Source organism: Acinonyx jubatus, chromosome A3, assembly GCF_027475565.1.
Source record: "Acinonyx jubatus isolate Ajub_Pintada_27869175 chromosome A3, VMU_Ajub_asm_v1.0, whole genome shotgun sequence".
Lineage (NCBI taxonomy): Eukaryota > Metazoa > Chordata > Mammalia > Carnivora > Felidae > Acinonyx > Acinonyx jubatus.
In genome coordinates, this window is record NC_069388.1 from 31,501,546 (window position 1) to 31,525,945 (window position 24,400).

Sequence of the window (24,400 nt, forward strand, 5' to 3'; positions counted from 1 at the left end):
TATTGGCCCAGAAGATTTTATGAAGTCATTGTGGAAGCTGTCTAGATGGACCTGTGGAATGAGAAAATACATGTGCCACTGGCTTCATCAAATGAGCCCCCTCAGTGGTCATTCCCAGGGCCTGGGAGGCCAAGTTGCACTTCCAGGGGCAGATACTGATTCAGTTGGTGAAAAGAAGACAGATGAGAGGCCCTGAGCTACTGATCTCTTGCTGTACAATTAAACTGGAACATGAGTGTGGCCAAAAAAAAAAAAAAAAAAAAGTTTTAAGGTAATGCATGTAAATGTTTTTAAAAACTCAATCAGTAGGGGTGCCTGGGTGACTCGGTTGGTTGAGCATTTGACTCTTGATTTCAGCCCAGGTCATTATCCCAGGGTTGTGGGATTGAGCCTCACATTGGGCTCCACACTGAGCGTGGAGTCTGCTTAAGATTCTCTCTCTCTCCCTCTGGCCCAATCCCCTGCTAGCATGCTCTTGCTCTCTCTAAAAAAACAGAAAACAGAAAACCTTCAATCAGTTTAGAAGGCCACAGTTCCCACAATATCTCGTCTTATACAGAATTTAGATGACACCCTTGTATGCCTTCCTTCCTTCACTTTACTCACGCACTTTCTGTGAATCATGGACGTTAGAGACGATGTGCTTGCTTTTACTTCTCAGCTATGATGTTAATTTTACATTGTCAAGAGTTACTTCTGTTTTCCTATCATAACTGTCTTCTTTGTTTAATTTATAGTTTATATCTAACAAAAACAAGAGCATTTACATTTTTATGATCAACTTTGTTCAACAAAGAACCAAGGAAGGTGATCAAATGCTAAGAAAAGGAAATGTAATTTATATCACTGGGATGTGTTTTTCATGTGTTCTGCCCCTTAAAGGAAATGATCCAAGCATCAAAATCAAAATGAATTCTCTTTCCTTATACTCCCCTAAATTATCCCCTATTTTAATGTGCTTCATGTTTGGACTGTAACTTTGTTATTTAGCACTTTTGAAATCTTTTTGTCTGTGGTGTTCTGAAGCAGTGAGAGTACATTTAAATGTGACATCATCCTGTTTTCTCTGTTTATATATGTTTTTTCTTTTGACGCTCCCAATTAGATACATCCATTGGATTGTTCATCTGTCTTTTAACTTTTTTTCTTTTTAACTTTCATTTTCTAGTTTTCTTTGGCTTTTTCTAGTTTCTCTCCTATTAATATTTGATTTTTAGAAACATATTTGTAGTTTTCCTGATCTCATGCTTATTTTCCAGTAGGTGCCTTTTTATAGGTGCTTATTCTTGTTTTATGGTGTAAGATTTTCTCAAAAACCCTTAGGCAGCTTTTTGTTTGTTTCTAATTCTCTTCTCCTCCCTAAATTATTGCTGTTTCATGATGAAATATCTGATGAGCAATGAGACGTTAGTTGGAGTAGGTAGGGTGGGTTTCCTTTGCCATTTTGTGGATTGGAGTTTCTCTTCATGAGGCTTCCCCCCTGGATAAGAAGGTAGGGATTCCAACTAACAGATTTTACTATGTGAATGTGTTTTTGAATTGCAGTTGGGCTTCTCATATGCCAGAATAAGGAGGCTTTATTCTGGAACTCTGATACCCTCACTAGATGCCGTAGCTCCCCACACAGAGTAGATGGATCCATTTCTTTAGCACAGTGCTGTGGTTTTTGCCAAACAGTAAAGCCTGGTTTGCTGGGATGCCCTCATTCTTTCCCTACCCCCATCCACCCACCTACCAAAAAATTATCAACAGTTCTGTGACTTGTCTTTCAGTTGATTTTCCTGTTTCGTTTCAGCCATCCACTCCTACTCTCCATTCCTGCCGACTACAACCTAGAAGCCTCTCAAGGGCTCTGCTGAGAATATTGGCTCCCACTTCTCTTGTACTGTTGTAGCTTTTTCCTGTGTGTATTCTGGACTTCATTTTGTTTTATCCATTAATACTTTCCCACTTGCTGTTTTCTAAAATTTCAAGATCTCTTGTTTATCAGTAACACCTCTGCACACCTAAAAACTTCTCTTTATTTATTTAATGACTGCCATTTTGGTGGACATTTTGGAGAGAGGCTAGGCAAGTGTATATACTCATCCCGCCATTCTTTTTAATTTTTTTTTTAAGTTTATTTTGAGAGAGAGAGAGAGAGAGAGAGAGAGAGAGAGAACAGTGGAGGGGCAGGGAGAGAGGGAGAGAGAGAATCCCAAGCAAACTCCACACCAGCAGCACTGAGTGTGATTGGGGCTTGTGATCTGAACCGAAATCAAGGGACGCTTAACTGACTGAGCCACCCAGGTGCCCCTCATCCTGCCATTCTTAATTGGAAACAGCTGAATTAATTTTAGTACATTATTGAATTTTTTTTTTTTATTTTTACTACTCTGCCCTTTAGCTCAGTACCTTGTGGATTCCAAATAGTTGACATGTTGAAGAAATGACTTAAAGTCAGTACATAAACTGACTGAAAATTGTTTAACTTTTTAGAATCCAGGAGCTGATGTCTGACGATCAGCGAGAAGCTGGTCGGATTCCACGAACAATAGAGTGTGAACTTGTTCATGATCTTGTGGATAGCTGTGTCCCAGGAGACACAGTGACTATTACTGGAGTTGTCAAAGTCTCAAATGCTGAAGAAGGTATGGTATAACTCTTCTCATTTTGATTGTCCCTCAATAATTTGTTAGCAGTCATCTTTTTTCTTTTTAAGGTACTTTTGAATCTACACTAGTATAGGGAAGGCTTGTTTCTTACACAGGTGAAACTCTTCCTTCAAAATAAAGGTTTATTTGTAGCTTATTGTGCCTTTCTTTTACATGCTATTCAAGTGTTTGTAGGGAAAATGAAAATACCAATTATTGTACTTCATGCTTTGAAATTTACAGGTTCTCGAAATAAGAATGACAAATGCATGTTCCTTTTGTACATTGAAGCAAATTCTGTTAGCAATAGCAAAGGACAGAAAACAAAGACTTCTGAGGATGGGTGTAAGCATGGAGCACTGATGGAGTTTTCACTTAAAGACCTTTATGCCATCCAAGAGATTCAAGCTGAAGAAAACCTGTTTAAACTCATTGTCAAGTATGTATGAGGTTATCCGAAATTTTATTATGTATATGCACCATAGGGGTGCTCTTGGCTACTAGTAAGAAAAAAAACTAGTCAAAATGGTTGCAAATTACAATTCACAGGTCAAATCCAGCTAACTGCCAATTTTTATATGGCCCATAAGCTAAGAATGGTTTCTGTATTTTGTAATGGCTGAAAAAAAAAGAATATTTCATGACACACAAAATTATATGAAATTCAAATTTCACTGCCTGTAACTAAACTTTTATTGGAACACAGCCACAGTCATTCATTTATGTAGAGTCTGGCTGCTTTCCAGCTGCAATGACAGAGCTGAGTAGTTGTAACAGAGAATGGCTCACAGATATTTACTGTCTGTTCCTCTGTAGAAAAGTTTGCTGATTTCTAGTTTTATCCATAAAGAAAATTTACTATCTCACACAGGAAGTTAGTTACTCAACAGAAGAGTGATGGGACTATGAATTCCAGTCACTTCAATTGGTGGTATGTCAGGGGTTGTTTGTTTACTTTTAAAAAGGAAGAGAGATACCACATAGAAGTCACTTACTTCAATAAGTATTTCATAATATTCTTTTATTTCCATGTTTTTGCCATGTAGTAGAGAAGAAGCAAAGTAGAGGCATTTTTGCTTTAGTGGTTAAGAGGTTTTTTTGTTTTGTTTTTTTAAGATAAATCTAAGTTAGAATCCTTCTTCAACCACTTAACTTCCAGTGTGGTTGGATGCATGTTACTTATTATCGCCTTGATTTTTATCTTCCTAAAATAGAAATAATAATTCCTGTCTCAGAAGGTTGTACCAAAGATTAAATGAAATTCAATAATATGTTTAATTTAATTAACACAACATGCTGTTATTTTAAAACATTGACAATTTTTTGGACAGTTTTGAAGAAACAAGAAACGAGAGACTGAAAATTGGATATACCTAAGGGTGGTGAAGATCTGAGGTTTTGAAATGCGTTGCATTTTCCTTCACCTAGGCTTAGGACACTTTAGAGAAATTTGACTCTTTTTGCCTTGAATATGTTAATTAACCAACTAAGAAAAGTACGCAGTTCCTCAGGGGATTCTTTGTCCCTAAACCCTCAGAGACTTCCTGTGAATGGGTAGCCATCCAGACCCACCCTGGGAGAGGAGGTACTCTGAGCTGAAGGGGGTGTGATCTGCGGATCAGTGACTGTGGTGTGTGGGCTCTGAGCAGACGGGGAGGAGTAACCTGATTGAAGATCAAAACGCCTCTTCAATTGGTTCCTCTTACCCATTATAAATAAGAACAAATGTTTGCAGTGGTCCTTCTGCTATACTTAACTTACAGAAAGGTTTTCTTCCCACAGGTTGCTTTTACCCTTCAGTTCTAAATTTGTAATTCCAGCATCAAAAACCAGAAGTTTTCATTTGTTAACTTTACAGGGGTTGACAAATTAGGCAGGCTACCTGGTTTTGTAAACAGAGTTTTACTGGAGCACATCCCTGTCCATTCATCTACACATTGCTTTCACACAAGTTGAGTCGTTGTGACCCAGACAGTAAAATTGAAAAGATACAGTTTCTGGCCCTTTAAGGAAAAGTTTGTCTACCTTCGTTAGAGTAACAAGTAGAAGACCATGAAAGCAGAATGCAGAAGACAGTGGAAGGTTATGTTTTAGTTTAGGTTCCTTCAGAAGCAATGATTTGGGTAAGCATTTATTTGGGAGGTGATCCCCAGAAATACTGGTAAGGGAATGGGGGAGTGAGAGAAAGGATAGTAGTGTATGGTGCCTCAATGAGGAGGTTACTATAAGCATCCGGGGCTTAATCCTCTTGAGACCTCGAGATAGTAGGCTGTGTAGAACTAGCCTCAGTATTTTTCTACCCAAGGGCCTAGATTTGGGGCTACTCTTGGAATATTCTATAACCCAGCACTTTCAGCCTGTCCAGCCTGCCTGCTGCTGATGCTTCTGCAGCCAGAGAAAGCCCTTCAGCAGACAGGTGGAGGTGTGTGGTCAGAAGCTAGCAGTAATTATGTGGGAACATGCTTAACAGTGAGCACCAGGGGGATGTGGCAGGACAGCAACTTCTGTGTTTACATGTATTAAAAGGGATAATGATTTGTACTTAACTCCTGGTTACATCTCTTCCACTCTGGCCTTTTCTGTGTGACCCTTGTTTTTACAATTGGTAAATGTAAATATACCTCTTTGTAGTCATATATGGTCTTATTCTGATCCTTTGAGTTGAGCTGAAAAAATGAAATTTTATCTCCTCTTAAAGTATTATTTACTCAATTCGCCCATTAGTCTTCTTTCCGTGACTTGGCTGCACAGCTGCCTATTCATGTAAAATGCAATATAATTCTGTATCCTAAAGTAGAAGACCATGATTATGATGTGTTAAAGGCTGGAGATGGATCAACCATATATTTGGTTACTTTAAAATGCTTTGTGGGGTGCCTGGGTGGCTCAGTTGGTTAAGTGTCCAGCTCTTGATTTTAGCCCAGGTCATGATCTCATGGTTCTAAGATCAAGCCTGCATTGGGCTCTATGCTGGGCATGGAGCCTGCCTGAGATTCTGTCTCTCCCTCCCCAACTGCCCCTCCCCTCCTTGCACACTCTCTCAAAAAAATAATAAATACAATAAAAATAAATTTAAAAAAATAAATGCTTTGCAAGTATCCTGTCTCCCTTACACAGACACAGTTTTTAAAGCATTCTTCCCTTTATGGATTAACCAAGAACTTTGAGAAATTTACTGGTAGAATAAAATGTCTTGGTTGTTTGAGGGATGTAAACTATATGTTTGTTTTTATTTTTTTATGCTAAATAAACCAAGTTAAGCAAGTTGTAAAGTAGATCCTCTAATGGATTGATGAAGTGAAAATAAGAATTTCTAAGTTGTATTTTGTTTTTCAGCTCACTTTGCCCTGTCATTTTTGGTCATGAAGTAAGTATTTTACTTCATCTTTACCCAAAAATACATAAAGTTGGCAAAAAAAAATAGCTAATTTCTGTTAGCCAGATGTTTGTATTTTAATAGGTCATTATTCTCCAGAAATGAATGATGTGAAAGGCAAACTATAGCTTCTTGTAATAACAAGCTACTTACTAATTCAAGCTAATAGGAATGAGGTTCTTTAAAGTGACTTTAGGTGTAAAGTATTAAAGCAGAAGCTAACAAATATTTCCCAGTTTTGTGGAGTAGATTCATGCTTTTCAGGGTAGGTCTTTACTCAGTAAAGATACCTCTTTGATTTTATGTGCTTCCTACCTTTTGCTTTTTAATCATTTACATTATGGAAGTTTATATTTTAATTTCCTTAGGAAAAAAAGTAAAGTTCAATCATGCTTTTAAAAAAAATCTCAAATAAATGTAAATACAGAGGGAAGAACATCCCTTTTTTGCTAGTCATCTTTATGTTTTTCTTACTTTGGGGGTCCCCCGTCTTCTTTCACACTTGAGCTTGTTAAAGCAGGCTTGGCATTAGCACTCTTTGGAGGAAGCCAAAAATATGCAGATGACAAAAACAGAATTCCAATTCGAGGAGATCCACATGTCCTTGTTGTTGGAGATCCAGGCTTGGGAAAGAGTCAGATGCTACAGGTAGGAAATCAATCATCTCGTATTTAATGTATTCCTTATAAAATGTGTGACTGATTCACAAGTGAATTTTCTCAAAGCATGCAGTGTTTGTGTTCTAGAGGATATAGTTGGCCTGGTGGTATAAGTGAATTGGGGTTTATGTGAGTAAGATGTCACTTCTATCTGGCCATCCTTTCAAATCGAGTCAGTCTCTGTCACACAGACTGTTGCAGGCATGCTGGTCTATTGAGATGTTACCTATTGTGAAATGTTAACCATTTCTCTAACCCCCTGCTTTTTTTGCGTGGTATCAGTTTTGGTAGTCTTTTTTGCTGTGGCTTCACCTATGAACAGAATAGTTTGTGAAAGTAAAGAGCAGGGAAGCAGGGTCACACATTCTCTGATCACACAACTACATAAACAGTGTATTGAGCTTAAGGAACAGTGTGATAAAGGTAAGAGATCTGTCTCTATACATCTTCACTGCTCTGAGTTTAAAGCAAGGCAACTTCTGTGAAAAACTTCTTGTTGGTCCCCAAGAAGATTCTGCCTCTGCCAATCAGAGCCTAGTGGTTCTCCCCATCAGGGCTTATGATGGCCCTAGAAGGCTCTGCTTGTTGGAATGCTTGTGGTTGCATTTGAGTGACACCTGGTAAGTCAGCCATAATGTCCTTTCTGAGAATGCCCATGTGTCCCCATTCCTCACCACCACCCCCAGTGTAGAAAAATGTGACCAGACCAGGGGTCTCTTTGCTAAGTTGTAGTCCTGTGGCTACTGCATCTTTGTCCAGGGGTCAGAACCTTGGTTGCATATCAGAATCACCTTTGGAACACTTTGAAAATCCTGGGGCCTGCCTAGTCCAACTGAATTAAGAGTGTCTGGATTAGGGTCCTAGTGTCTGTGTGCAGATAACCCACCACAGGTGATTGTGCTGTGCAGCAACCAGGATTGAGAACGACTTTGACGTCATCATTGCATTATAAACCCACTGTCCTTCACATCAGAATCATTATATATTCCCTACATTTGATTGTTACATCAGCCATCATTTTAATTCCTAAGCTGACATTTCATCTATATTTCCATGTTCCTTTGGACCAACTGGGCCTACTTTAAAAAACAAAAACAAAAACAACTCTGTCCTGAGCCCTTGCTAGAAACCTGACAGCAGAGACACAGCACCTAGTTTTAGGGGAAACAGTTGATGATAAAAATAAAAACAGGATACCTAGCCAGATTATGCATGTAAAAGGTCCATGTGTGGACCTGAATTGTTACAGCTTTCTTTTCTGTCTTTTATATCATTGTGTACATAGCGAATTAGTGTATTATAGGTAGAAGCCTGGTTAACTTCCACAGTGGCTAGTTATCTATACAAATAAATCTTACAGTTTATACATTTTGCTTACGGTGTGTAAAAGTTCCATTTTTCTCTCTTACTCCTTTTTATCCCCCTCTTACTCCTTTTTTATTTAAGAAATAGATCTTAGCAGATAATGGTTTCAGAATACATTTAATGGTACCGAAAAAAATTTAATACTAAGAAATGGCATCAGCAACTTTTCATGGTTTTTAGAACTGGAATAATGCCTTTTAAACCATGGGCTCAGCTTAAAAATAGAAGCTGTAATGTTGGTGGAAATTAAATGTTGTAAACAGAGGAGGGTATTTGGATGTAAGTCTTCTAGCCCTGCTAAACCAGTTTTTAAAAATTAGGCTAATACTAACAGTCATCATTTACTTTATATTTTTAATCCTCTTTTCCTCTGACCATTTAGTTAGCCATCATCATCCTCTCAGACTAATAAGGGATTACAAATAACAAAAATAGTGAGGGGCGCCTGGGTGGCTCAGGTGGTTAAGCATCCAACTCTTGATTTCGGCCCAGGTCATGATCTCAGTGGTGGTGGGATTGAGCCCCCACATCAGGCTCCATGCTGAGAGCCTGCTTAGGATTCTCTCTCTCTCTCTCTCTCTCTCTCTCTCTCTCTGCCCTTCCCTTGCTCACGCTCTCAGAATAAACATTTTTAAAAAATGATAGCTACTGTTTATAAGCTAGATATCATAGGGCCCCTTGGGTTGGGCACTGCACATGTCCAGAGCACACTATCAACATAGCAGTGTGAGCATTGTCTCCTGTGGTTATGCAGTGCACAGCATGCACAGTGGCCTTGCATTGGGCACTTACTGTGTGCCAGGTACCAGATTTAAGTGCCTTATATACAAAAATCTCATTTATTCCTCAGGGATATACCGTGATTAAACAAGGAAGCTGAGGCTCAGAGAGATCTGAGAGCAGCATAGCCAGTACATGGTAGAGCCAAAATTTAAACAGGTTTTCTTGGGGCACCTGGGTGGCTCAGTCAGTTAAGCATCTGACTCTTGATCTCAGCTCAGTTCATGATCTCAGGGTCATGAGTTCAGGCCCCATGTTGGGGCCTAGGCGTAGAGCTTGCTTTAAGAAGAATAACAACAAAAACCCAGGTCTGCTTGACTCTGGAGGTCCACACTTTTAACTCTTGTGTTATTTAATCACTTTTCTGACCTGCCGTAGCTTGTTTACTCAGGTGAGCATTATTGAGCCACTTTATTACCTGATGTATGAAGAAGCATTGAAGCCTTTGAAATTAAAATTGGTACTCATGTGTTTTCTGTTTGAACTTGAAAACGAAGCATAAAATGAAGTTGTATAATATTCACATGACCACAGTCATCAGAGGCAGGCTGCCTGGATTTGATTGAATCCTCACCTCCCACCTTCATAGCTACTGTGAGTTAGTGTATGCAGGGCTTGGTTTCTACGTGATTAAGTGGGGGTGTAATAATGCCTTCCTACCTCACTACTGTGGTAGTGAAGGTCGTATAGTAAAACTGTTAGAAGAATACCTGGCAGGGGTGTCTGGGTGGCTCAGTTGATTAAGCGTCTGACCTTGAATTTTGTTCAGATAATGATCTCATGGTTCATGAGATCAAGCCCTGCATCAGGTTCTGTGCTGACAGTGCAGAGCCTGCTTGGGATTCTCTCTCTCTCCCTCTCTCTGCCTCTCCCCTGCTCGTGCTTTCTCTCTGTCTCCCTCCCTCCCTCTCTCTCTCTCTCTCTCTCTCAAAAATAAATAAATAAACTTAAGCAAAAAGAATATCTGGCATATAGCTGATATTTGTTAGCAGTTACTATTTGTTTTTCTTTTACTTTGGTTGATTCTCTTAAACCTTTTGTTTCCTTAGGCAGTATGCAATGTTGCTCCACGTGGTGTGTATGTTTGTGGTAATACCACAACCACCTCTGGTTTGACTGTAACTCTTTCAAAAGATAGTTGCTCTGGAGATTTTGCTTTGGAAGCTGGTGCCCTTGTACTTGGTGATCAAGGTAAGAAACCAAACTCTCCACTGTTTACAACATTTAATTTTTCACTAATATTACAGCTTCTATTTTTAAATTGAGCCAAGGGTTTTAAAGGTATTATTTCAGATCTAAATAATTAGTAATTCTGGGGCTTTGGTTTTTTTTTTTTTTTAAGTCTTTTCCAGTTCATTTCTTTACATTCTGTTCAAGAGGCATTTGGACAGCACTGTATTGACCAGTGAGTTGAGAATGAGTGCCAGGAAAAAAATAACCGGAAATGCAGTTTACGCTGCGGAATTGAAACTGGTACTTAATGTCATTCATTGTCAGAATCTTGCAATAGACACAATTATATATCAAGTCAGTCAAGTCAAATAGGTATAGGTAACTCCTTGCACTTCCCATTTCATATCAACCATCACAATTGTTTAAAAGCCTGTTTTAAAGCTTTACATCAAGCTCCCTGTGGGGTGGAATATGGTTATCTGTTGACTGCCACATTTATCTTGTCTAATACATAGGTGCATAGTAAGTACTTGCTGAATGCATTACTATTACTTAGTTCAGAATACTTCGAGATGCCTTGGAACTGAAAATAAGGTAAATGTTATTATCCTTTACTCTCAGAGGACTTACAATAAGAATTTAGACTATTACATTATAATTAGAATTTTGCTGTATTTTAACCCATCTCATTGGATGTTTGTCAGGATTTGATGGAGAGTTTATAAGAAATCCAGTTGGAGGGCTTAGCAAGAAGGGATCTCTGATTAAGCATTGCTACCTAAGTTTCTCTTTGTGATGCTGTAACTCTATTGGAAACATGTTCCTATGTATGTGTCAGGCAGTGCCCAGATTCCAGTCCAGTCAAGGCCATTCATTCCTTTGTTTGCTGGTGACCTCCACATTTCTGAATCCGGATCCTATCAGCAGCCCCCACCCACCCCCTTCCTTAATACTTTGCCTGCTTGGTTTCCAGGACACTCTACTCTTCTGGTTTTCTTACTTCATTAACTGTTCCTTCTCAGTCTTGGTCTTTATCTCCCCAACCTTAACTGGTTGGCACCTCCAGGTGCTTAGGTTTTGTACCTGTTTTCTTCTTAGTCTATGTTACCTTCTCAATGATCTTATCTAGTCTCATAGCTTTGCCTACCTATATGCCGAAAATTTCCAAATTTATATCTCTTCTTCCTTGAACTCCAGGCACATTTTTTTTTTTTTTTGAGAGAGAGAGAGAGAGAGAGAGGGAGGGAGGGAGAGAGAGCATGAGCAAGTGCAAGCAGGGGAGGGGTAGAGGGAGAGAGAAAATCTTAAGCAGTCTCCATGCCCTAACTCGGGGCTCAATCTCACAAAATCAAGAGTTGGATGCTTAATTGAGCCAAAATCAAGAGTTGGATGCTTAACTGACTGAGCCATCTAGGTACCCCCAGGCACATATTTCTTTTTTTATTTTTTTAATATATGAAATTTATTGTCAAATTGGTTTCCATACAACACCCAGTGCTCATATCAAAAGATGCCCTCTTCAAAACCCATCACCCACCCCCCCCTCCCTCCCACCCCCCATCAGCCCTCAGTTTGTTCTCAGTTTTTAAGAGTCTCTTATGCTTTGGCTCTCTCCCACTCTAACCTCTTTTTTTTTTTTCCTTCCCCTCCCCCATGGGTTCCTGTTAAGTTTCTCAGGATCCACATAAGAGTGAAAACATATGGTATCTGTCTTTCTCTGTATGGCTTATTTCGCTTAGTATAACACTGCCCAGTTCCATCCACGTTGCTACAAAGGGCCATATTTCATTCTTTCTCATTGCCACGTAGTATTCCATTGTGTATATAAACCACAGTTGATGGACATTTAGGTTCTTTCCATAATTTGGCTATTGTTGAGAGTGCTGCTATAAACATTGGGGTACAAGTGCCCCTTATGCATCAGTACTCCTGTATCCCTTGGGTAAATTCCTAGCAGTGCTACTGCTGGGTCATAGGGTTCTTAATGCCTGTTTTTACAGTATCTCTATAACTTCCTCAGACTTAACACATCCGAAATCAAAATTCCAATGTTCTCCTTCAAACCTATTTTTATAGTCTTTCCCATCTCAGTCAATGATAATTCCATCCTTCTATTTGCTAAAATCAGAAAATGTACAGTCATATTTGGCTTTTACATATACCCCACGTCCAGTCTATCAACAAATGTGGGCTCTACCTTCCATATATATATGTATACAGTATCGAGACTCTTCTCCATTGCTGCTACCCTGATCCAAGACACCATCATCTCTTACATGGCTTATTACTGTGATCTCCTAGTTGGAATGCTTGTGACCATCCTTGCCCTTTCCATTGTTCTTAACAAGGCAGAACAATCCTGTTAAAACTCAGATAAAGTTATTCTCCTGCTCAAAACCCTCCAGTGGCTTCCTATCTCACTAAGAGTGAAAGCTCAAGGCTTGACAGTAGTCCAGGGCCATTCACATTCTGGCCTTTTAATCACCTCTTTTGCCTCATTATCTACTACTTCCTTCTTATTCTCCAGTTACACCACCAGCACATTTTACATTCCTGCATTAGGCTTTTTTACATGTTATTCCCTTTGCCTGTGCTTCCCTTACTCCAGGTAAGTCCGCAAGGCTTGTTCCCTTTCCTCCTTGAAGTTTTTGCTCAAATGTCCTTTCCTTACCCGAGAAAACTGATCTTATGTAATTATGCCTATCTCATGTAGTTGTTGAAATATACTATCTTTTGAATATGCATATCTCTTATTTCACCTGTTTGAACATAAGTCTTTAACCTTTTTGAGGGTCATTCGTATCTTCATTTTTGTAGCACTCACAACACATGCCTTGCCTATGAAAAATGTTGAATGAGAAAATATTACATAAAAGTTAGTTACGACAAGTGTTTTATTTGCTGTAAAACAAGCACAAATTCTCTACTGTATGACATTTTATAATTTTAACTGCTGGAAACAATTACAAATAATTTCCTTATTGTGGAACAGTTTCCATCCTGTAAGATTTGGAACTTAACCAAAGAAAGCTTTTTGTCTGTATTATTTTACTGTGACTGTAGGTATTTGTGGGATAGATGAATTTGATAAGATGGGGAATCAACATCAAGCCTTGTTAGAAGCTATGGAACAACAGAGTATTAGTCTTGCTAAGGCTGGCATGGTTTGTAGCCTCCCTGCAAGAACTTCCATCGTCGCTGCTGCAAATCCAGTTGGAGGACACTACAATAAAGCCAAAACAGTTTCTGAGAATTTAAAGTAAGTCTCTTTGGATATTTATACCTTTAATGTATTGAATCCTTATAAATCAATAAGAAAAAGATAACTGAGGACATAATAGTTCACAGAAATGATAATTTCTAGTAAATGTACTAAAACATGTTGAGCACAACAAATTAAAGCAGTGAAGTACCATTGATAGCTACCAGATTGGCAAACATTTTTTATATTAATAATCATTATTGGCAAAGGGTTGGGAAAATAAGTTCTCACATATTCAGGTTAGTGTATTGAAGGACAACTGGCATGTTTATTATCACTGTTTGAAATATACATTCCATTTGTTTTAGCCAGTTCTACTTTTAGGAATCATACTCACAGAAATAGTCATGTAAGTGCACAGAGACGCATTTACAGGTTGGGTATTATGCCATTGTATATCACAGACAAAAAGCGGAAACAGCTTAAAATGCCCATTGGTAGGAAAGTGGTTAAACTATGGCAAGGCCGAACAGTGGAAAATAGCAGGTATAAAAATGGAAGTAGCTCTGTGTGTGCTGATAGGGAAACATGTCTGTGCTTACTGTTAAGTGAAAAGAGCACATTACATACTTATAAATGGGGTATGACCCCACTTTTTCCCAAAAACAGAGTTTGTATTGGTATGTGTGTATGCTTTCTCTTCTAGTTTGTTCTGTACAGGTTGGACAAAAGGCATAGGGAGGGGAAAATAGGTTGAAGTGATTGTGGAAGTGAGAAAAAGACAAAAGAATGCCTCATGTGAAAAATTGGAAGCTTAAATTCTAGAGGGAAAAAACCCAAATTTCCTAATATTTGATAATGTGTACCTTTAATACAGAAATGGTACATGGCAAAATATACAATAGTACTTGGAGATGCTATACCACCACCACCAAAAAAATCAATCTAGGGACCCCTGGGTGGCTCAGTTGGTTAAGTGGCCAGCTCTTGATCTCAGTTCAGGTCTTGATCTCAGGTCATGAGTTCAAGCCCTATGCTGGGTATGAAGCCTACTTTAAAAAAAAAAAAGTCAATCTATTAGTTTTTCTTAATAAAATGACAAAGTGCTATATTGGAAAGATCAGAAAGATCCTATTGAACAAGGACTTGGTTTTTAGATTCTGGTTTTTAGTGGTACCCAAACCTGTTTTGGGGTGTTGACCAAATTCTTTAGCTACTTTGAATTTCAGTTTTATTGTCTCAAATAGAAGGATAATCTGATTGGTGGGATCAGGGAAGATGACTAAGTAGAACACAGCATTTTTATTATAATGATTCTAATGACTTCTAAGAAAAAGTGGGTTTTTTAATCTAAATAATCATAGATGCTTTGAGAGACTCAATGTCTTGGTGAAAGAAAACATACAAAAGATTAAAACGACCCAACTAGATAACCTCTGGCGTATCATATAGCATTTGTTTTAAAATTCAAAGGCATTGTGAAACTTACCATTAGGTAGTAATATAGAACACAGACATGGTGTGAGAAAGGGGCCTTATCATTAACCTACCAAAGGTAGGTACATGTATGACTGGTGTGTGACCTGGTGTCTCTCCAGAGTTGGTGGGTGTATCGAATACAAAAGCTATTGTTTGTTTCTTTAACATAAACTTTATTTTTTTAAAGTTCTACGTGGAACTTCAATAGTAAATAAGTAAATGGTTTTCTACTTGTTTTGATTCCAATCATTGTTTCTTCCTTCTTCCCTGCCTCTTAGAATGGGGAGTGCCCTGCTGTCCAGATTTGATTTGGTCTTTATCCTGTTAGACACCCCAAATGAGGACCATGATCACTTACTCTCTGAACATGTGATTGCAATAAGGGCTGGAAAGCAGAGAACTGTTAGCGGAGCCACTGTAACTCGCATGAATAGTCAAGATTCAAATACTTCTGTACTTGAAGCGGTGTCTGATAAACCATTATCAGAAAGATTAAAGGTATGAATGTTTCTGCTCCTTAGTCATTCATTTCGGTTCTGTTTGGATGTCAGAGTTCAGTATGTTGCTTATTGTAGAGTAGTAGTATATAAGCTTTCATGCCAAAACCTTTTATATTACAGTAGTAGGGTTTATATAAATTGCATTAGAAATAATCTGTCACCTAGACTCAGAGCTGGAACTACAGTGTTTGGCTTCTTTGGAAAGTCTTTTAGAACTTTATATGTATCTAAACAGGTTATTTTAACAGAAAGATTTTATTTGCTATCCTTGTAATCTTTTTTTATCATGCTTCAGGTGGTTCCTGGAGAAAAAATAGATCTAATTCCCCACCAGCTGTTGAGAAAGTACATTGGTTATGCTCGGCAGTATGTCTATCCAAGGCTGTCCACAGAAGCTGCTCAGATTCTTCAAGATTTTTACCTTGAGCTCCGGAAACAGAGCCAGCGGTTAAATAGCTCACCAATCACTACTAGGCAGCTGGAATCTCTGATTCGTCTAACAGAGGTTTGTTTTAAATTCATGCTTTTTTGACTTAAAAATGGGGGCAAGAGGTGGTATGATTTCTCTCAATTTCCTGCATAATTAACTTGATTTTTCTTCCAGCTGAGAGACAATTAGAAATGGATGTACAAAAATGTTTAAAAATGTTTGGCCATATCTGTAACAGAGCCAATCAAGCCACTTCTTTCTAGGCACAGAACCAATTACTAACCATGCAACTTTCTTCCCTCCCCCTTTTAATGGCATTCAAGACTCCTGGAGTGTGACAAGTACTTAGGTTAATTAAGGATTCTGAGATTCTAAGTTGAATATATGGGAGCATGGAATATGTCAGTATTTGATTTGATACATGACAGGTCCATAAGGATAGTACCTGTTTTTCTAATAGCAGTGACATTTATTCACAGGTTTGGAATGCTAAGAGAACTCTGGCAGTTAAAATAGCTGGAGTTTGGGCTTTTTGCTTTAAAATCAGATTATTTCTTCTATGTTGTTTTAACAAATTGGTTAGGCATGATTTCCTGAAAGTAAAAGGCAAGGAAAAACCAAGGGTATTTCATAATCAAATTTTCTGAAATGAACACTCAGAAAGATATATGTTAGATAAAAATAGGTCTTAATCCTATTTTATTTAGTTCGTTTATTTAGTTTATTAAGTTTGTTTATGTTGTTGGGGGGGGAGGAGCAGAGAGAGAGAGGGGGAGAGAATCCCAAGCAGGCCCTATGCTGTCAGCGTGGAGCCCAGTGTGGGGCTCGAATCCACAAACTGAGATCATGACCTGAGCCAAAATCAAGAGTTGGACATTTAACTGACTGAGACACCCAGGTGCCCCTAATCCATATTTTAAATGAGCGATTGGGGTGCCAGAGTGGCTCAGTCAGTTAAATGTCTGACTTTGGTTCAGTCATGATCTTTGGTTCGTGGGTTCGAGCCCCACGTCGGGCTCTGTGCTGACAGCTCAGAGCCTGGAGCCGCTTCAGGTTCTCTGTCTTCCTCTCTCTCTGCTCCTCCACTGCTCGCATACTGTCTCTCTCTCTCTCTTTCTCAAAAATAAACAAACGTTAAAAATTTTTTAAAATAAAATGAGTGATTGTTTTCATACTCAAGTTTTCAGATAATTTTATTCTGACTTTGATATTATAGTCCTCCTCCTGCAATCAGTTTTTGTGTAAAATGAATAAATGAAACAATCTTAGACCTACTTTACCTGCTCAAACAATGTCAAATATACTTACTATTGTTATTTAAAAATGCTTTTTTTCTTTCAAAGGCACGAGCAAGGTTGGAATTAAGAGAAGAAGCAACCAAAGAAGATGCTGAGGATATAGTTGAAGTTATGAAGTATAGGTAAGATTAAATTTTAAATGCTGTTTTAAATGAAATATCAGTCATCGTTTCATCTCAAATTAAATATTTAATATGCCAAGCAAAATTATTTTTACTTAGCCCATTGGATCCTTTTAACAAACTATATTTTCTTGGTTTAAAATATTTGTATAAAGAAACAATCTTTATATCAAGATTTTTTGAATGGGTATACATTCACATAGTTATAAAATCAATTCAAAAATACATATTTTGAGAATACTCAAAAGGAACAGCCTCATAATGGGTAAAATCATCATTAACACTTAATGACTACCAACCCTTTCAACCAATTCCTAACATTCCCTTTTGTATAAATATCCTGTTGGTTTAATATTCTACTGTGCTTGGACTGTCAGTTTCCTCTTTTACACGATTCAGTACTAGGGTTTGAGGGGTCTTGTAGATGAAAATTTTACCAAGCTGGCTTCATTCCTTCTCTAGTTGACTTCATTGTGTTGGAGACCCTCAGTTGCCATTTGTCAGCAACCAGACAGTCTAGGAATTACTAGACTGTCTCATTCAATGTGGTGCCAGGGATTCAGTGTACTAGCATGTGAAATAAAGGAGTGGCCATAAATACCAGTTGTCTGCCTGACTTATGGTGGATCTAGCTTCCTGGCAGACCAGACCAATAAGAATCCTAGAGATTGCCGACAGGGCACCTGACTGGCTCAGTTGGTAGAGCACGTGACTCTTGATCTCAGGGTCTTGAGTTTAAGCCCCATGTGAGGTGTAAGGCTTACTTGGAAAAAAAAAAAAAAAAGATACCTAGAGATTGCCCCAACAGAGATTCTTTTTTCACTAGAAAACAAAGCCACTGAGCCTAACCAAAATTCCAAAAAATTTGGATTCTAACTTTGTTCCCAATTAAAAACAAGGACCACTAGTAGGGACTCCTTGTTTAATGATAAAAAGTTGCCTCTTAGTTTAGAATTTTTCTTAACAGACTGCTTTTTTTTTTTTTTTTAAGTTTGTTATGAGAGAGAGAGGATGCACATGTGCGTGAGTGGGAGAGGGGCAGAGAGAGAGAGGGAGAGAAAATCCCAAGAAGGCTCCATGCTGTCAGCACAAAACCTGACATGGGGCTTGATCCTGCAAACCATGAGATCGTGACCTGAGCTGAAACCAAGAGTCGGCCGCTTAACCAACTGAGCCACCCAGGCTCTCCTGAGCATCCTGCACTTAAATTCTCCACCTGTGGCAGTGGGGCTATCATTGCTACTCCTGGTTTCCTTTTCCATTTAATGATCTCTCACCCTTTAGACCTACTGGTGCCTGGCTCTACTGAATAATATCATGGATAGACTTGGGCTATCCAGCAAATCAGGGATCAAACTACCTTATTACTCTCTCTTACCTGTAACATTCTCTTTTTAGGCTTTGCCCTAACTTAGTTTCCTTAGGCCTCAGACCCCAGACATTGCCTCAAGCAGCCATCTAGTATTTCCCCACAATATGTCCACTGGTCTGATTCATTCTCATATCTGAGCATTACACATTATAAATTACACATTAAACCTTTTCAATAAAAATGCCATATTGATTCTGCATGTCTGAATCCTCATGTCGGACAGTGTTTACATGTACTTTTTCCATCCAAGAGGAACTCGTCTATATTTTTTTGTGTAACTTTGTATTTTTTTCTACTACTTCTCAAAGTTGCCTTGCTGGTAATTCTGAATTAGTTTTAGGCTGTCAATTTACTCCTGAACTCCTGAAAAAAGAGATCTCATTGTTAAATATAAACAGTATCTACATGAAATTACTAGTTTGTTTCCTTGAACTGAATGTGCTTTATTGGCTTTTACACAAATTTTCAGATAAAAAGAATAGGTTGATTCCTAGTGATTGGAATTATTTCCTAGTGATTCCTAGTGACTGCAGTTATTTCCATGGTAGATATCAAGATCCAGTTAAACACAGAGACTAGGTGGTGAATTGTCTGTTTTACTATACTTACCATGCTTTCTGTCCCTAGTCTGTGCTCTAGGAGAGCAGGGGCCCTATCTGTCATCTTTACCAGTGTACTCCCAGGGCCCCTCCTAGCACACAGCACACCCTCAGTAAATGTACTGCATTGATAGTAAAGTTGACCATGGGAATCATCTTTCATTCATTAACTCTTCCATTTCAGAGTTTTCCTCTCTTGAGTTGTGAATGTTTGTACTTAATGTGGTCTTGAATCTATAAAACTACATTTTAAGCAGAAGCAGAAGCCAAAATAAAATCTAAACTGTGATACAGTTCATCATGGTTATCAAAGCACATAGCTATAAAAACTAAATGTTTATGGCCAACAGTTCACTTAAGTTTTCTTTAAAAATATACTAGGAAGCACAGGAGAATAGAGCCACCTTCAAAGATGAAACATCATTGAGTTTTTTCTATTTCAGCAAAGTGGCTCAGATATTTATAAATCTTCACATCTGAAGCCATGTATCTCAGATTTAAATCCCAGATATTCCACTCATTGGCTGTGTAACCTTTGGCAAGTCACTTAACTTACCACACTTTGCTTCTTCATCTGTAAAATGCGAATAAGAATAGTCCCTAGATCAGAGGATTGTTGGACTAAATGGGGTAGCATATGGTGATTAAATATAATTAAGGTAAATATGAATTGTTAATACATAGTAGTTTAAAGCATTTTGACAAGTACCTTATGAAAAATAAGCTATGGTTTATTATATTTACATAATCATATTACATTTCTTACCATTTATTAGTCTGATTTGGATGATTCATTCCTATTTGTACAGCTTTCTCTTTCACGTAGGCTCTTATCAGGAAACAAAACAAAGCTATGTTTTTAGTAACCCTATAAACTCATTGCTCTAAGCTCCTTAAGGGCAGGAATTACATCCGTTTTATTCACCAGTGCAAGTCTACTGCCTAGCAGGTGACCAGTTTATATATGAGTAACCAATTCCTGATTAAATAACACCTTTGCCTCTGGGCTTTGTGTGAGATTGTATCTGTCCCATTGTACAGGCAGGGAGTCATCCACAGAGCTGGATTAGAAATGATGGCTAATTTTATCTCTCACTGGTGTTTTCAGACTTCTGGCTAAAATCCACTAGCAAGAGTGCATATGTCTTTCTTTGATGATACTGTTAAAATAAGAGGAAGCAGCAGAGAACTAAAAATAGTAGGTAGATCCTTTAATATCTAACCACCATTACTGCAAGTCAGCAGAACCGTTCTAGTTCATTCCCACAGTATTTTTAAACATCTTTCATCTGCCAGGTGCTGCACTAGGAGCTGGGAACATATCTTTGTCCTCTAAAGCCTAAATTTAGTATGTTTAGAATTTCTTTCTTTCATGAATCAGAAAGAATGTTCCAGGCATTTATATCATAGTTTATCAACTTTGTATTCTTACGCTTTTCTCTTTTCAAGTGTAGATGTTTCTTAAAAGTGGCAACTGTGTCCAAAAATATTTTTATCGGCACATAGTTCATACCATAGTGAATTTCATAGTGGCTGTTCAAGCAATACATGTTGAAATCTTTGCTACGTGAGTCTCATGGTTATTTCCACATTTTTCTTCTTAGGAACTGGGACAAAAATTTCCATAGCCGTGCTACATTGGGTAACTCTGTTTTCCTCCCTTCTCGTTAAGCATGCTAGGAACTTATTCTGATGAATTTGGAAACCTAGATTTTGAGCGATCCCAGCATGGTTCTGGAATGAGCAACAGGTCAACAGCAAAAAGATTTATTTCTGCTCTCAACAACATTGCTGAAAGAACTTACAATAACTTATTTCAATTTCAACAACTTCGGCAGATTGCCAAAGAGCTTAACATTCAGGTATGATAAGCCAAATACTTAATCTTGTTTATGAAAATTTCAGGAGGTCTTTATTAAGTGTAGAATTTTTAAATATCAAAATGTTTTGATGACTGTGGAAAACAGTATGGAAATTACTCAAAAAATTAAAAGTAGAACTACCCTATCTATGATCCAGCAATCGCACTATGGGATATTTACCCAAAGAATACAAAGGAATTCAAAGGAATATATGCACCCCTGTGTTTATTGCAGCATTATTTACAATAGCCAAAATATGGAAACAGCCTAAGTGCCAATTGTTGGATGAAGGGATAAAGAAGATGTGGTATAGAGAGAGAGAGCACGCACATGTGCTCGCTCGTTCTCTTTCTCTCAAAAATGAATAAATAAAAACTTCTAAGAAATTTTTTTAAATGTTTATTTTTGAGAGAAAGAGAGAGAGAGAGAGAGAGAGAGACTGAGATGAGTGGGGGAGGGGCAGAGAGGGAGATGCAGAATCCGAAGCAGGCTCCAGGTCAGCACAGAGCCTGACACAGGGCTTGAACTCACTAACCGCAGATCATGACTTGAGCCAGTTGGACGCTTAACTGACTGAGCCATCCAGGCGCCCCGAAGAAACAGACTCTTAGCTATAGTGAACAAACAGATGGTTATCAGAGGGGAGGTGGGTGAGGGAGTGGGTGAAATAAGTGATGGGGATTAAGAGTGCACTTTATCAGGGGCACCTGGCTTGCTCAGTTGGTGGAGTGTGCTCCTCTTAATCTCAGGGTGGTAAACTTGAGCCCCATGTTGGGTGCAGAGATTACTTAAGAATAAAATCTTTGCTTGGGCGCCTATGGTGGCTCAGTCAGTTAAGTGTTGGACTCTTGATTTTGGCTCAGGTCATGGTCTCATGGTTTGTGGGTTTGAGCCCCATATTGGGCTCTGCACTGATGATGCAGAACCTGCTTGAGCTCCTCTCCCTCCCTCTCTCTCTGCCCCTCCCCTGCTCATTTTCTCTCTCTCTCTTTCTTTCAAAATAAATAAATAAGCTTAAATGAATAAATAAAAATAAAATCTTTGCAAAAAAAGTATCACGAGCACTAAGTAATATATGGAATTGTTGAATCGCTATATTGTTCATTTGAAATGAACACTGTATGTTAACTACACTGGAACTAAAATTTTAAAATAAATATAATGGAGATTGAAAAAATAATAAAAGATTTGGGTGAAAAGAATGGAATAGGCTTTATTGAAGTATTTTCTTTATTTAAGCTATGAAATTAGCTGCTCAGAGCTTTAAAAAAAAAAAAAAAAAACAACGCAGCAGTGTTAGGGTTCCTGGGTGGCTCAGTTACACATCCCATTCTTGGTCTCAGCTCAGATCTGGATCTCAGGGTCATGAGTTCAAGCCCCATGTTGGACCCTACTCTGGGTGTGAAGCCTACCTAAAAACAAAAAACAAAAACTAAAAAACCCAGCAGTTTTTATCTAAAATGCATACCTACCTCTTTTTTAGCATCTTGATAGTTGAAGGAAACATAAGAGACTCACTTTCCATGTTTTTCTGACAAAATCTCTTGTGGGCAAGACATCTTACATCTTTGCATCTCTGTTTCCTCGTTTGTTCAACAGACATGATTCCAGGGGCCGACGTCGGCTCAGGTCATGATCTTGGGGTCTGTGAGTTTGAGCCCCACGTCGGGCTCTGTGCTGACAGCTCGGAGCTTGGAGCCTGCTTCGGATTCTATGTCTCCCTCTCTGCCTCTCTCTCTCTCTCTCTCAAAAATAAATATTAAAAAAAATAGACATGATTTCACCTGCTCTGCTATTTGAAAGTTTTAATGAAAATGAATGTAATAAGACTTTAAACATCTAAGACAGTTTATATGGAAAACTGCCCACTCAATTTCAAAATTGGAGCTAGTCTAATTTTTGTTTTGAAGCTAATCTAAAACAAATACAAAAAATACTCTGGATACTGGAGTTTTTAATTTTGATTAGCTCGGCTCATCAAATAGAATAGAATCTCACAATAGAATTGAAAGCTCATATGTAAGCAGTTTTCTCTATGAGGAAGTACGAATAAATTTATTTGCCCAAGAAACTTGAGGAATGCATGTTATGGTTTGAGAGATTCATTTTATAAATCATATTTTTGCATATTATTTAATGGGCTGTTTCTTGATGTTTTATTCCAGGTTGCTGATTTTGAAAATTTTATCGGGTCACTAAATGACCAAGGTTACCTCTTGAAAAAAGGCCCAAAGGTCTACCAACTTCAAACTATGTAAAATGACTACCAACCCAGGACGTCCTGAGATTATTAGCAGTTTAAAACTGTCTCAGTAATAAAGAGTATGTAAAAAATATATATATATATTGTTCTCTGGAAAATGATGTCCTAAAATTAATGTAATAGGAAAAAAGATTTAAGAAGTGATAAAGCCATGTGTTTAGTTTTTACAGCTTCTCTGAAAGATGAGAAAAATAAATTGTTTATATTTTTATTTTTATTTTATTTTATTTTATTTTTTTAATTTTTTTTTTCAACGTTTATTTATTTTTGGGACAGAGAGAGACAGAGCATGAACGGGGGAGGGGCAGAGAGAGAGGGAGACACAGAATCGGAAACAGGCTCCAGGCTCTGAGCCATCAGCCCAGAGCCTGATGCGGGGCTCGAACTCACGGACCGCGAGATCGTGACCTGGCTGAAGTCGGACGCTTAACCGACTGCGCCACCCAGGCACCCCTATATTTTTAAATGATGTGATTATATGTATTATATATAGTTGTATTTTTGACCTCTTTTATTCTTACTTTTTTTCTATAAAATGTCCATCTGAGTAAACATTTGCTAAGTTACATCTTAATGTTTAAATAGTTCTGACACACAAAAAATGAATATCTTTCAGAAATAAATTGAAACCAACTTTCAATTCCAAAAAAAGTTTGGAAATATTTTATATTGACACATTTAATTTAACATCTTAGCTACTGAAAAAAATTTTAAACCATATTATGTTTTATTACCAAAGTTAAATATGTACCTGTGGGTTTTTTTTTTTTTTTAATGTTTATTTTTGAGAGAAAGAGAGAGAGAGAGTACAAGCTGGGGAGGGGCAGAGAGAAAAGGGGACAGAGGATCCCAAGCCAGCTCCATAGTGGTAGCAAGTCCGATGTGGGGCTTGAACTCACAAATCATGAGATCATGACCTGAGCCAAAGTTGGACGCTCAACCAACTGACCCACCCAGGGGCCCCAAATATGTACCTATATTAAGTCAATAGCTGTGTAAGGCTTATTAAAACCAAGCCGCCTCAACTCACTACACAGAGGGTGAGGATGCTGTTCTCCTATTCTGTGTACGTACATAAATACACATACACAGTTTCCCATTTCTTTCCAATTTAGTTCTATGTCCTCTTTCTTGTTTCACTCCCTCCTTTTAGTAGAATCGATCTTCTAGTAGCTTCCTGAGAAGAAGTTCATAAGGCAAATTCTACCCTTACCTCTGGATTGGGCATAGAATTTTAGTTTGTAAAACTAAAATTAGATGTTGCGTTTAGAAATCCAAGACCACAAT

General features: G+C 38.1%; 1 protein-coding gene across 7 annotated transcripts in view; it reads left to right on the top strand.

The window, feature by feature from the left end:
* The window catches only part of MCM8 (minichromosome maintenance 8 homologous recombination repair factor), a 54,816-nt gene that overhangs the window by 21,429 nt on the left and 8,987 nt on the right, over window positions 1-24,400 (top strand). For 2 of the 7 annotated variants that reach the window (XM_053200224.1, XM_053200227.1), the window contains 11 exons: window positions 2,479-2,630; window positions 2,877-3,072; window positions 5,970-6,000; window positions 6,517-6,657; window positions 9,863-10,004; window positions 13,050-13,245; window positions 14,946-15,165; window positions 15,463-15,672; window positions 16,941-17,017; window positions 20,661-20,850; window positions 23,016-23,192. In XM_053200224.1, the coding sequence (XP_053056199.1) occupies window positions 2,479-2,630; window positions 2,877-3,072; window positions 5,970-6,000; window positions 6,517-6,657; window positions 9,863-10,004; window positions 13,050-13,245; window positions 14,946-15,165; window positions 15,463-15,672; window positions 16,941-17,017; window positions 20,661-20,850; window positions 23,016-23,108 (1,648 nt within the window). In that variant the 3' untranslated portion in view covers window positions 23,109-23,192. Of the gene's footprint in view, window positions 1-2,478; window positions 2,631-2,876; window positions 3,073-5,969; window positions 6,001-6,516; window positions 6,658-9,862; window positions 10,005-13,049; window positions 13,246-14,945; window positions 15,166-15,462; window positions 15,673-16,940; window positions 17,018-20,096; window positions 20,187-20,660; window positions 20,851-22,449; window positions 22,575-23,015; window positions 23,194-24,400 lie in introns of those variants that run through there. The other 5 variants (XM_053200222.1, XM_053200223.1, XR_008289198.1 and 2 more) reach the window with 4 other exon arrangements.